Source organism: Panthera pardus, unplaced genomic scaffold, assembly GCF_024362965.1.
Source record: "Panthera pardus isolate Hobbes unplaced genomic scaffold, ASM2436296v1 HiC_scaffold_6, whole genome shotgun sequence".
Taxonomy (NCBI): domain Eukaryota; kingdom Metazoa; phylum Chordata; class Mammalia; order Carnivora; family Felidae; genus Panthera; species Panthera pardus.
The window spans coordinates 117,125,626-117,139,231 of record NW_026526991.1 but is presented as its reverse complement, the minus strand read 5'-3'; the positions used below and the strand labels follow the sequence as shown (position 1 = coordinate 117,139,231).

The window sequence follows — 13,606 nt, the reverse complement described above, 5'->3', positions numbered from 1 at the left end:
TTTCTTGCTTGCTTGCTTGCTTTCTTGCTTTTTTTCTTTCTGGCTTTTGTCATTTTTGTTTCCTTTCCTCTGTTTATTTTGGGTTTTATTTTGTCTTCTTTTTCAAATTTCTAAGGTGAGAACTTAGGTAATTGATTTAAGAAAACATTTCTTCTTTTCTAATATAAGTACTTACATCGATTATTTGTAAGTATTATATTTAAATTCTAAAAATATTGGTATTTTCCATATCTTTGTGTTGTAGCCTTTTAATTTAATTCCATAGTGCTCAGAACGCATTATTTGTATGATTTAATCCATTTAAATTTAATGAGATATGTTTTATGGCCCAGAAGATGGTATACCTTGTTTTACATTTCATTTATACTTGAAAATAATGTGTAGTCCACTGTGTTGGATAGAGAGTTATATAAATGTCAGTTAGGTCATCTTGGTTGATAGTATTGGTCAATGCTCAAATCTTCTGTATCCCTACTGGTTGTCTCTCTCCTGGTTCTACCAGTTCTTGAAAGAGGAGTTTTGAAATATCTGATTATAATTGTCAATTTATCTATTTTTTCTTTCATTCCTATCAGGTTTTGTTTCATGTATTTTTCAGATCTTTTATTGGACATATAAACATTTAGAATTATTATATCTTCTTGATCAGTGGACCCCTTTATTTATTATTAAATGTCCCTTTTTATCCTTGGTAATATTCTTTGCTCTGAAATCTACTTTGCCTGGTATTAATATGGAGACTCCAGCTTTCTTATGACTAGTGGTTGAATGGTATATCTTTTTTTATACTTTCAACCTCAACTTAGTTTTGTCTTTATATTTCAACTTTTTTTTAGACAGCATGTAGTTGGACCTTCCTTTTTTAAATGCCTACAATCTCTGCCTTTTAATTGAGGTGATCATACCATTTATATTTAATGTGATTATTGATATGGTTGGGTTTGACTCCACCATTTGCTGTTTGTTTTCTATTGTTACATCTGTTATTTCCACGCTCTTCACCTGGATTCCCCCCCCCCGCCCCTTGCATTACAGCATAAAACCTCGTAGACAGAAAGCTGGAGTAATCATAGGGCTCACCTCATTTGTTTCCCCTTGCTGAGGGATCAATGTCCTGGACTGCTTCATGCACAGTATTTAAAAACTGTTATACGTTGACAAACATGGTATGAGTCTTTTTATATAAGCTACTTAGAGCAGTCAAAATCATAGAGACAGCAGAATGGTGGTTGCCAGGGGTTGGAGGTGGAGGCAATGGGGAGTTGGTATTTAATGGGTATAAAATTTCAGTTTTACAAGATAAAAAAAGTTATGGAGATGGATGGTGGTGATTGTTGCATAATATTATGAAGGTATGCTACTGAACTATACACTTAAAAATGATTAAGATGCTAAATTTTATGTTACGTAAATTTTACAATAAAAATGAAAAGGAAGAAAAACTATTGCTCATATATTTTGTATGTTTTTTTTTTAGTTATTTAAGTTAATGCATTTGTGTTATTTTATCATGCCCAGAAGCAAAACATCTTCAGGGTTTTTTTTTAACATTTATTTATTTTTGATAGAGAGACAGAGATAGAGACAGAGAATGAGCAGAGGAAGGGCAGAGAGAGACAGAGACAAGAATCCAAAGCAGGCTCCAGGCTCTGAGCTGTAAGCACAGAGCCCAATGCAGGGCTCAAACTCATGAGCCATGAGATCTGAGTTGAAGTTGCATGCTCAGTCAACTGATCTACCCAGGCACCCCTTCAGTCAGTCATCTCTTTCTGTATCCACCAACTGCATCTGTGCATCTAATCTCATTTTTTTCATCCTTATAAAATATGCAACCAGGTTTTCAATACTATGTTTTGTCTTCTGAATATCATCAGAACCAAGTCTCGTTGGCTAGGGAGATGAGAACTTCAAAATCAAAGATGTTTCATTGACTCAGAATCTCAAAGCTATCGGAGGCATTTGGGTTTCATATTCACCTAGATATGCAAACATAATAATAATGATGACAACAATAATAATACATAAAATTTGTTTAGAAATTGCAGTGTGCTGGACATTGTACTGAGTACTTTCATTAACTCCTAATAGCAACACTTCAGGACGAACTACTTTTATAGATGAGACACTGAGTCTTAGAAATGTTGAGCAGCTTTCCCAGTGTAACTCCTCTGGGAAGTCTTAGAAGTGGGCTTAAAAGTCTGGGTATTTCAATCCTATGTTATGCTGTCTCCAAGATTCTAAAATAACTATGGCCCTTTACATGTATGACTTTAACTGTGAAATACAGCTCAGCCATTATTGGGGGGAAATGTACCACAATTCCTTGCAGCTCACATCTCTAGCTTGATTTATTACAGGTTTATCAGGTCAACTATAAAGGCAAAGTGGATATATTTTCTGAAATTAAGATCTATGCTAATTTTAGTTCCGTTGATATGCACTGATGAATTTTTAAAAGGCTTTCATTTATTTTTTCGTTAAAGAATGTGATGACTAGTGTATAATTTTTTACATTGAAATTATTAATCCCTTAGTAAATTTCCTCTTGTTTTTTAGTTTTCAGAGAAATTTAAAGTTTTACTTCTTATTTGGCTAATATTAAGTAATGGTATCTATTAAGTAATGGGTCTATTCTTTTTTTTTTTATTGTTTTTTAACGTTTATTTATTTTTGAGAGAGAGAGAGAGACAGAGCAAGATCGGGGGAAGGGCAGAGAGAGAGGGAGACACAGAATCTGAAGCAGGTTCCAGGCTCTGAGCCGTCAGCACAGTGCCCGATGCAAGGCCCAACCCCACGAACCATGAGACCATGACCCCAACTGAAGTTGGATGCCTAACCCACTGAGCCACCCAGGCACCCCATAAATGGATCTATTCTAATTAATGTGCTACTAGTCCTTTGTATACTTACTATGCTCCCAAGCAGTCTTCAAGCCGGTAGTAATTTTGGTAATTTTTTTCCTCAAACTTTCCCTTAAAAAAAAAAAGAACAAATGAAATTCCAGAGCTGCCCCTCCGAAGATCATGCGTTACTGTCTCTATCCATTCTGCTGTCTGCGGAAGTTTCACATCTGAAGGGTGTGCAGCCCATCATGAAGGCGGGCACACACACCCATTGTAGCACTTCTCCTGATGACGAGGGAGGGGGGAAGACCGCACAGCAGAGGCACTGCCAGCCGCATCCCAGGCAGGGTCCCATCCCACATCATCACCTCAGAGCCAGCCTTTTGCCACCACAAAGAAAGTGAAAGATTTGTCAAAAATGTGTAGCCTCTGTTTCTCGCTTAGAAGAATGAGAGTGAAAAGAAATAATCTTTCTGAAGTGATACTGAATTCTGGAGACAGATTTGAACATTGCTATTGGGATGACGAACTCTTGGACTGTGGGTTGGTGTATTGTGCTTGGTGGGGGGTGGTACAGGAGAGAAGATGAACTAACATTTCCAGCCACCCACCATGTGCCAGACATACTTCCAGGTGTCATCAACATTCTGTGAGGCAGCCGAGACAGCATTATCCCCATTATGTAGTTTCAAAATGCAACTAAGAGACAAAGTAAGTGATTCACGAGAAACACAATTTAAGTATCACAGCTGGTATTCAAATCCAGGTCTCCCTGGCTCCCATGGCCATAATTTTTCACTACTCCAGAGGGTTCTCACGGCCTTGGATTGTGCATGCTTAAGTAGCGCCTGCGCCGTGCACTGATTTCTGAATGTTAGACTGAACATACCCATTGCTCTCAACCATTCGTGATTTTCTTATAACAACTTCATGACTTAATAATCTATATGATTTTTAAGGCCCCTTGTAAAGTTTACCTTTGTGTTCAAGAAAATCTCAGATGCCATTTAACACACACATATGCACACACCCACCCACCCACACACACACACACACACAAATTAAATTGTCCCTTCTGTCAGAATCACACCATATCCTGTAGCAATTAAAAGAAATCCAACACTCACCTGTACTTTTTCTAATCTCCAAGCTGGAGGGTTTTTTTCTGAATTTAAAATTTGTTACAAATGTTTATGCAATATTACTTTATCCCTTAATTTCTCATAAATACTTTACCAAGGATGAATATTGTGGGATCAACAATGTTTATTTTAATACTTAAGTAAATGGGGGAATTCTTCTAGCCATTAAGTGTATTAATTTTATCCATATTCCCATAGGTAATCTGCCACATTCTAAAACTAAAAATATAATAAACTATCAAATGAGGACCTCAGAAAAAACAATCAACTTGACAAAGGTAAGAAAATGCATTTTGCATGACAGTGAGTCTAAGAATATAACCTTTACAATGGCAATGTTTGTGTGCTCCTAAAAGTAAGCATCATTTTCCTTAGTTTTTCCTTTTTGATCTTTCTTTTCTGCTTAAGCAGTTATGTTATGTTCATATTACTGCTAGCCGCTAAAATAATCATGCATTTATGATATATTCCTAACTCTTCTTTTATAGCTCATTTTAATATTACGCTAGGAGCAACTCAAAGTATATTAGTGAAGGTCCGAGATAGTCACATTCTGTATAAGACCAATTAAAATTCCAATGCAGCTGATGAAACAATTACCCTACAGTAAAAATATTAACATTTTGTTATTTTATGTATTTGAATGCATAGCCTGTGATAACCCAAAGGAAATTCCACGTGCTCCCTGTGGATCATAAAGTACAATAGATAACGAAGCGTCACTGTCTTTCTCGGTCTCTGTAGGGTGAAACTGGAGAAGCCACACGTCACGCCATAGAGACAACCAACATGAAAACACAAACAGTTGCATCATATTTTAGAGTAAGATATTAAATTATGCTGTGTTGTGCTTAAGAATGTCATTTGTTTCAGATGAGACTTACAGATCAAAAACTAGTAACAAATATCAGAGTGCTATTCACAAAATAAAATTCTCATTACATTCCATTTACTATTTGTTAGATACAGAATATAGTAGAGAATACTGTCAAAAAGCTATGGATTGGTTTGCTTTGATATTTTACCTATAAAATGATTGCATACTAAGTCCACCGTAATGGAGGTTTGTATACCTTGGTTAAAATTTGTCCAAAGAACCAAATGCATTTCTACTAGAATAAAACCTGACAGCATTTTTAATTCAATGCTATGATAGCTACCAATTCTCCTTCCCACTCCTAGATGATTTTAGGGTGGACAGATGGGGCAAGCCTGAGCATCCAGGTCCATTCCATGTCTCCCTGCACATAGACGAGATGAAAACCTCAAAAGAAAAATAGAACTGGTATAATCATGGGGCAAGGAGTAGGGACACCAGGGAAACACAGTAACATGCCAAGAAAGTCAGTCACTGTGTCCTTAGCATTGGATCAAGGTGGCCTTTCTTCCTTAGACAATATGGGAGAAGAGAAGGACAGGGAGTCCTTTTCTTCCTCTGTGTTCTGAACAATTCTAGATAATTCTGCCCTCATTATTGGTTTCAGTTCTTATTTATCTCTTTTGATAAAATCATATGAATCAGCCAAAGAAAAGGAAGAAAATGCCAACTGAAAATTGGAAATTATTAATAGTATAATTTAAGACAGGAGGGGAAGGGGAGGAAATTGGGTTAAATTTACTGTAAGTGTTTGGCGAATGCATCCAGTTTTCTAACAGAATCATGAAGTATTTTTTAAAATAACTGGGTAGTTTTATTAGATATTTTCAAGTCCTAAACTCCTCACAGACAGTGTGTGCTTAATCATCTTTGAGTAGCATCTGCTCACACACACACATTTATGTGTACATATATGCTCAATATCTCACATTTGCAGCTGGTCCATTCACCTTACATGAGAACTACAGCACAGCTGAATTACCAAGCATATGTACACACAGATTATTTTCTTTTTTTAAGTGAGTTATCCAAGACCATTCTCATTCCACTGTTGTTGACATCAAACACCGTGTGTCTGCTTAAGCCATTCGTTCATAAAATCGTTTAATCCTCAGGCTGAAGTGAAAAGTGATAGAAGATAATTCCGTATAGTATATAACATATTTTTAAAGTAATTTTTCATTCTGTGGAGAAGGAATATAGTATAATACCATGCCTTGGTCGCTAAGAAAAACCAATATTTAAATTGTAGCAAGCTCTTGCTCAGAATGCCAGTGACATATATATCACCTTTGTATCCCCAGTGCCTGGCAGATGTTTGCGTGATGGCTCACATATAAATGTAATGGAAAAGGGCTCCAAAGTGGTAACCTCAGCTGTTTGAGGATCACATAGGAGTTTCAGTGCCCAAGAAGAAGCCATGCCAAGCCAAGGCTTTGTCAGTTGTGCAATTCCGGTATTTGGTTTGCACCAGGGTATTTTATAACCCTAGGCTTGTATATTTCCAACACTAAAAGAAATCCAACTGACAACAGCTGCCTGTGTTCATACATTCATTACCTTGCCAATAAATTGCAATGCTGGCTTTAACATACTCACTGTCTGAGATTCCACTTTTAATTGAACTATGATTATCCTGATATGTTATGCTCAGTTGTCCAGTAATTGGCTACCATTGTAACAAGGTATTGCTGAAAACACAATTTTCAGGGGCGTCTGGGTGGCTCAGTCGGTTAAGCGTCCGACTTCGGCTCAGGTCATGATCTCACGGTCCATGAGTTCGAGCCCCGTGTCGGGCTCTGTGCTGACGGCTCAGAGCCTGGAGCCTGTTTCAGATTCTGTGTCTCCCTCTCTCTCTGACCCTCCCCCGTTCATGCTCGGTCTCTCTCTGTCTCAAAAATAAATAAACATTAAAAAAAAAAACAACACAATTTTCATATCTATGTGACTTTGAAAATTCTAAAATAAATAAGAAAATTATCGAACTTGAGCAGATTAGAGTGCTTAAATGAATTTGCTTATTTTTGTAACTCCTATGTCCTATATATTAAACTGCTTTAACTTCTCATTCCTTATTTAAAAATTTTTTTAATGTTTATTTGTTTTTGAGAGAGACAGAGTGTGAACAGGGGAGGGGCAGAGAGAGAGGGAGACATAGAATCCGAAGCAGGCTCCAGGCTCTGAGCTGTCAGCACAGAGCCCAGTGTGGGGCTCAAACCCACAAACCATGAGATTATAACCCAAACCAAAGTTGGACGCTCAACCGACTCAGCCACCCAGGTACCCCTCTCATTCTTTATTTTAAACTAGGAGATGATTCTGATAGGCATTGATGGGTTTACTTTCATACTTTCTATAAAGAAAGAGTTGAATAAGGAAATTAATGGTATAAGGAGGAAATTAAGTTGTATGCCTAAATACTGTATGTCAGCAAGCTTCCCTAAGAGGATATAATTACTAACAAACAAACCATACCAAAAGGAATTTTATCTATTCATTAAAGTTGCTTTAAGAATGTACATGAAACCTTTTAATGGCTAAGTTCCAAGTTATTGCCTCTACATTTTTGAGTAAATACAGATTTTTAAAAATATGCTATAAATAAAATTTTCATTAATATGCATATTCCTCCATTGACTGTGAATTCATGTGAACATGTATAACATCCAGGTTTCAGCGTTTTTTCTTATAGTAAAAAGAAATACCTGCAACCTTCTAAATTTTTATATGCTACACTGGGAAATTTATTTTTGTTCCATATTATAGTATTCTCTGATGGATTTGTTATCTAAAATGATGGTGGGCCAACCTCATTTTGTCCGGTGCATCAAACCAAATAATGACCGTCAGGCAAGAAAATACGACAGAGAGAAAGTTCTCCTACAGCTTCGCTACACAGGAATTCTGGAAACAGCAAGAATTCGAAGGCTGGGGTACTCACATCGGATACTTTTTGCTAACTTTATAAAGCGGTATGTGGAACTCTTTTCAAGTTTCCATGTACAGTTTATAGAGAAATTCATCAGAAGAATTATAGGAAGCAAAATAGGGAAGAGAATGACTTAGGTGTTCTAGGAGGGAGGCATTTTGTTTTTGCAAAAGATGTTGTACTGAAAGAAAAGGTAACTGGGGCTAGGAGTTTTCTGTTGTCACCTGGGAGATCCTGTGTGGTCACATGGGATAAATGTCATGGGCAGTATGATTGAAAGGCCTAAGCTTCTGTACTGAGCAGTTAGAGGTTCTGGGTTGGGTGACCATTGGGCTGTACCAGTGATTCTCAACAGGGAGAAATTTTGCTCTTCAAAGAACATTTGTCAATGTCTGGAGACATTTTGTTTGTCACAACTGGTGGGATTGAGGGTTGTTGTTGGCATCTAGTGCATAAAATCCAAAGATGCTGTTAAGCATCCTACCATCCACAGGAGATCCCCCCACAGCAAATAATTATCCATCCTAAAATGTTAACAGTGCCGAGATCGAGAAAACCTGGCCTATTCAGAACCATTTTCCTCATTTAATAAATCTGCCATGACTGCCTAGTGGAATTGTTATAAGGATCAAATGAGACATTATCTCTAACAGTGATTTAGAAGACATAAAGACTCAATTAAGTATGAGGTCCTTTTTAATATTTGAGATTAATGTAAAATGAATTAAGCTATACATTAAATATATTTTATTAAGTAATATATTTATAGTGATATAGAGGTTCAATATATTCCTTATATATTTAATATTTTAAATGCTCATGTTTCTGATATTTATCAATTCTGTGATTACTATTACCTATTAAATTTGAAGCTTCAATTTTCAATAGTATTACCATTTTCAGGTAAAACCTAGCATTTGAGGTAAAACCTAGCAATTTTCAGGTAAAACCTAACATTCTCTGGCCTTTTTCAGAGTGTATAAATTAGGATTAAGAACAAAACAAAATTTCTAACTCCCTCCTCCCAAAACAAAACAAAACAAAACAAAACATCTTACCTTGTGTCAAGCATTCTTTCACTTGGGGTAACCAAAAGACCCTTAATAAATAAAATGAGAATCCTAATTATTTTTGCAAATTTTCATTTTTTCAGCAATCTGTAGTAGTTTTTGCCTCCCCTCACCCTTTTGACCCACTGGCAAAGAAACAAAAGGTATTTTTTTAAAAATGTTTAAAAGAATTCAGGTATTATTTCTCAGTCTTTTGGCTAAGATCAAGTGAAAGAATTCAGGAATTCAGTAAGTAATTACTGCCTAGCTTGTTTTTTAAGAAATAAATTTTGGGGCACCTGAGTGGCTCAGTCAGTTAAACATCTGACCTCAGCTCAGGTCATAATTTCATGGTTCGAGCCCTGTGTCAGGCTCTGTGCTGATAGCTCAGAGCCTGGAGCCTGCTTCGGATTCTGTTTCTCCCTCTCTCTCTCTCTCTGCCCCTCCCCTGTTCATGCTCTGTCTCTGTGTCTCTCAAAAATAATAAATAAACATTAAAATTTTTTTAATTAAATAAACAATATTAATATAATATTACTATAACTACCATGGAATTTCAGTGACCTTTTCTTTATGTGCAAATTACTGTGCTAAGCATTGCAGAGGACACCACATTTCAAAACTGTCTTAAACCTCGAGAATTGACACTCCCAGTTAAAATTTTCAAAGTCACAGGCATGGAAAGTTAATAAGCAATGCAGGGTAATAAGTACCAAGATCCAAGTGAATGGTATACACAGTGCAAGAGGTCAGAAGAGATAAATTTATGTCCAGGAGGGCTGATAAGAGAGAATATTAGGAAAGAAGTTTCAAACTGGAATCTGATGGTAGGTACAGTTTGTGGAAAAGACAGGAAAGGTCTTTCTCACTGTACTGTTTGGCATGTCAAAAGCTAGAGGGACTTGGTTGGATTTGCCGGGATTAGCACAGTAGGTATTAGTGAAGTGACAGAAATTGACAGAAGATAAGATGGGAAAACTGATCAGGTTAAAAATTATGTACAGAGAGCCTTGAATGACATAGTGAACTTACCGTTTCAGTTCTCTATGGTTTTACAATATGGACAGTAAAGAGGACTAAACCTACTTTTTGACAATATTACAGTTGAAAGTCGCTTATTTGGCAGGTCAGAAGTGAGATTAAATTTATAAATGTATTTCAAAGTCCCATGCTATATAAAATAGCAAATTACTGCATGATAAATGAGGAAGGAAAAAAAACTCAGTATACAGAGAATATGTGCAGCTGTTCTAAATACAGGAAGTCCCAGAAATAAAAGACTAAACCTTTTCTCTGTCACTAATTTGAAAGCTTTCATTAAACTGGCGTAGATTCTTAGGAGGCAGAACAATTTGCAAAGGCCCTGTGGAGGTGTAAATAGGACTACATAATTCTCCTCTGTCCTGTCTTAGCCTTTGACCAACCCTTGTTGTATGATGCAAAATTCATCAGATTCTTTGTTCTGTTGTAGATAAACTCTTCTGTTTTGTGACAAAGAAATAATCTTACAAGAAGAGACACAATATGGAATTACTTTGCACAGGGTTTTTGCTGTAGTATTTCAAATGAACTCTTATACTAAGAAGCTACCATAGTGAGCTCCATTTTTCCACTAGACACCTATACACAATGGTTTGGCTACCAGAACTCTAAGTCAACCAGAACGTATTGAAGACAGTAGTATAGTGAAGTAGGTAAGTACACACGCTTTGAAATCAGAAAGCCCAAGTTCAAACCCCAATTCTGTCACATCTAAATGTGTGACTTTGTTCAAAGTTACTTCGAGTAACTTCTATAAGCTTTAAGCCTCAGTCTTTCTTATCTGCAAGTAGGGATGAAAACTGTATCTACTCTGTATATGGTTATGAGCATTAAATTAAATAATATATATGAAGTTTATTGATAGACCCAAATGTCATCAATACGTATTAGCTATATTATTTTCATTATTCTTGCCTCAGCCCCAAGCTCCCCAAATTGCTTATTACCTACAGTGCCGTGGTCTTGAATCCCACAGCATAAGTCATGAAGCTAGTCCATAAAATACAAAGCAGCAGCCAGTATGTTGCCTTTAAAGCAAGTCTTTAAAACAAGGGATGCAGCAAAGCAAGAGTCTGGGGGCTTTCCCAGTGCAACTGGTCTACCTACATGTTTATTTCCACAGCAAGTCCCAGAGGCAGGTCATTAGACCTTCAGCAGACATTTAATTAAGCACCCACTACGTTCTAGTCCTTGAAAAAAAGATTAACCCAAATCTTATCCCAAAGATTAAAGATCCAAAGAACAATGAAAGAGCTTCTGATGTTAACAAACTCACAGACTAGCTGTGGAAACAAGGACCTAATTACGTTATCATACAATGTAATGTAAACCCAGGGACAAGGGTACTGTGTTCACGGCTCCATCCCCAGCACTTACAAAGGTGCCTGGCACATAGTAGGCACTCCATAAATATTTATGAAGCGAATGAGAGAGTAGTGGATATTTTTAATAAAAGTATACACAGGGCACTCTGAAAGCATGACATAGAGAAGGTAGAAGTGAGGAGGAAAGGGGAAGACTTCTTAGATTATAGTAGAAATTCAGATAAAGCAGAGAATCATAAAAGTCATATATAAATATATACTATAAATATCACATTTTAACTTGGAACATGAACATCTATTCGTTTTTCAGCCTTTTGATACAGGCTCAGTTTTTTTCTTTGAATAAAAGTTCCATGAATTGGAGTTTATTGACTCTTTTTTTTTTAAGTGTATTTATTTATTTTGAGAGAGAGAGAACACAAGCAGAGGAGGGGCAGAGAAAGAGAGAATCCCAAGCAGGCTCCGTGCTGTCAGCACCGAGCCCCATGTGGAGCTCCATCTCCTAACCCTGCGATCATGATCAGAGCCAAAATCGAGAGCCAGACACTTAACCGACCGAGCTACCCAAGCACCCCGTAGTGACTCTTCCTTACATGAGTTACCAATAATCCCTTACTTGCGATTTCTAGTTAATGTTTCTTGAGGTGAAGCAGGAAGTTGAAGATAACTTGTGAAACAATCACAGGGCTGACTATTTCTTGATTCTTAAGATTCTCCTCAACCCTTTGTAATAGCTTTAGACCACTTCTTTCTGAAGTCTTACCAAAGCATTTGATGCAGTTGTGTAGAAACAACTCTCTGGCTTTCCTCACTCATATTTCATCCGTTTGCGCCATACGGTTTTGAATCCTGTCACCTCCAAGTGCAGCTGGCAGACACGGGTCTGGCAGCAGACACAACTCTCCCGGCAGGAGCAGGAGCCCATGGGGACACCCCTGAGAACTAGTATCCACGAGCTCCAGGTGTGTGTGGACAGCAGTCAGTGCGTCTAACACAGGGGAGGAGACTGTCAGTTAGCCCAGTTAGTCTCTTCATTGAAGATGCATGAGAAAGAGTGTCTAGAATATTGGAAGAGTCGATCTTCCTTAAAGGAACGAGCAGGGAGGATCAAGGACATACAGACAGAGAGAATAACACATACAAATAACACAACACTTAATAAGATGAAAATCTGATCATGTCCTTTCCCAACTTGGAAGTCTCATACAAAGGCATAGAGGCATGAGCAAACATGGCCTTCTGGCATAATTTTAAATAATTTTTATTACCAGAGCTCAGGCTGTCCACGGAAAAGAGCAGAAGGTAAGACTGGGAAGGCAGGCAGGAATACAGAGGAGGGAGGGAGTTCTCATGCTGGTCTTCATACATGTCACCTAATTTTAAATGACTGCTTTTTGGCAGGTGTAACCTTTGCATTTCCTACATTTCCACTGCTCTCCAACTTACCTATGTTATGTGCCTAGCCTTTGAAAGCACCTGTTTTTGCCATCACGGCTTAGAGCTTGGGTTTTCTCAGAGCCTTCCAAGTCGGGAAAGGGCCTGATCAGATTTTCATCTTATTAAGACAATTCAGACAGACCTGGGGGAGGGGGAGTGAGAACAGACATAACCAGTTGGAAGGCAATTATGGAAGTCAAGTTGAGAAGTGATGATAAGTAAGTTCAAGGCAATGCCTGTAGGAATAGAGAGAAAGAAATGGATTTCAGAGAGATTCTTAAGCTTGATGGATACACTGAGTGGAGAATAGGGAAGAATCTAGGATGACACACAGATTTTTATCACCTTTGAAAAAAATAGTGCCATCATTCTCAGAGGTGGGAACTAGCAGAGGAAAGGCAAGGTGATGAATTGGAGTGTCTGTGAGATAACCAGGTGGGGGAGCAAAGCAGGCAGTCAGAAGTGATGTGTTCAGAGTTTGTGTAAAGAGGGCCACAGATGAAGATTTAGGAATCATCCAGTCCACATGTAGACGAGGCCCCTGTGGAGAGAGCTCAGAAAGAAATGGGACATTGGAGAACACTTGCATTTGAGCAGAACGTCTAAATATGAGGCATGTCAGGGAGACTGATGGGGGGAGGGGGATAAGCAGGGAGGCAAGGTGGGATGCAAACGTGGGGATACTCAAGACAGAGAAAAGGGTCAACAATAGCAAATGCAGAAAACAACACTTAGGATTATGATGGAAGACATCCCTTTAGAGTTCATCACTAAAAGATCTTTATGTGATTAAATAAGAGTCCTTATTACTATGTGATTAAATCAGATTCCAGGAGCTGCTGATTAATGGGAAGTAGAGAAATGGAGACAATTATTTTAAGCAATCTTTCAACTTCTCTGTGAAGTGGGTGGGCTACAGAGAATCGTTTCAGGTGAGACATACTTAGAGGGTTTGTCTTGAAC

The 13,606-nt window shown here is 37.7% G+C and overlaps 1 protein-coding gene across 5 annotated transcripts in view; it reads left to right on the top strand.

The window, feature by feature from the left end:
• The window catches only part of MYO3A (myosin IIIA), a 243,195-nt gene that overhangs the window by 180,595 nt on the left and 48,994 nt on the right, over positions 1–13,606 (top strand). For 4 of the 5 annotated variants that reach the window (XM_053894938.1, XM_053894937.1, XM_053894943.1 and 1 more), the window contains 3 exons: positions 4,184–4,263; positions 4,730–4,807; positions 7,629–7,834. In XM_053894938.1, the coding sequence (XP_053750913.1) occupies positions 4,184–4,263; positions 4,730–4,807; positions 7,629–7,834 (364 nt within the window). Of the gene's footprint in view, positions 1–4,183; positions 4,264–4,729; positions 4,808–7,628; positions 7,835–13,606 lie in introns of those variants that run through there. The other variant, XM_053894940.1, reaches the window with a different exon arrangement.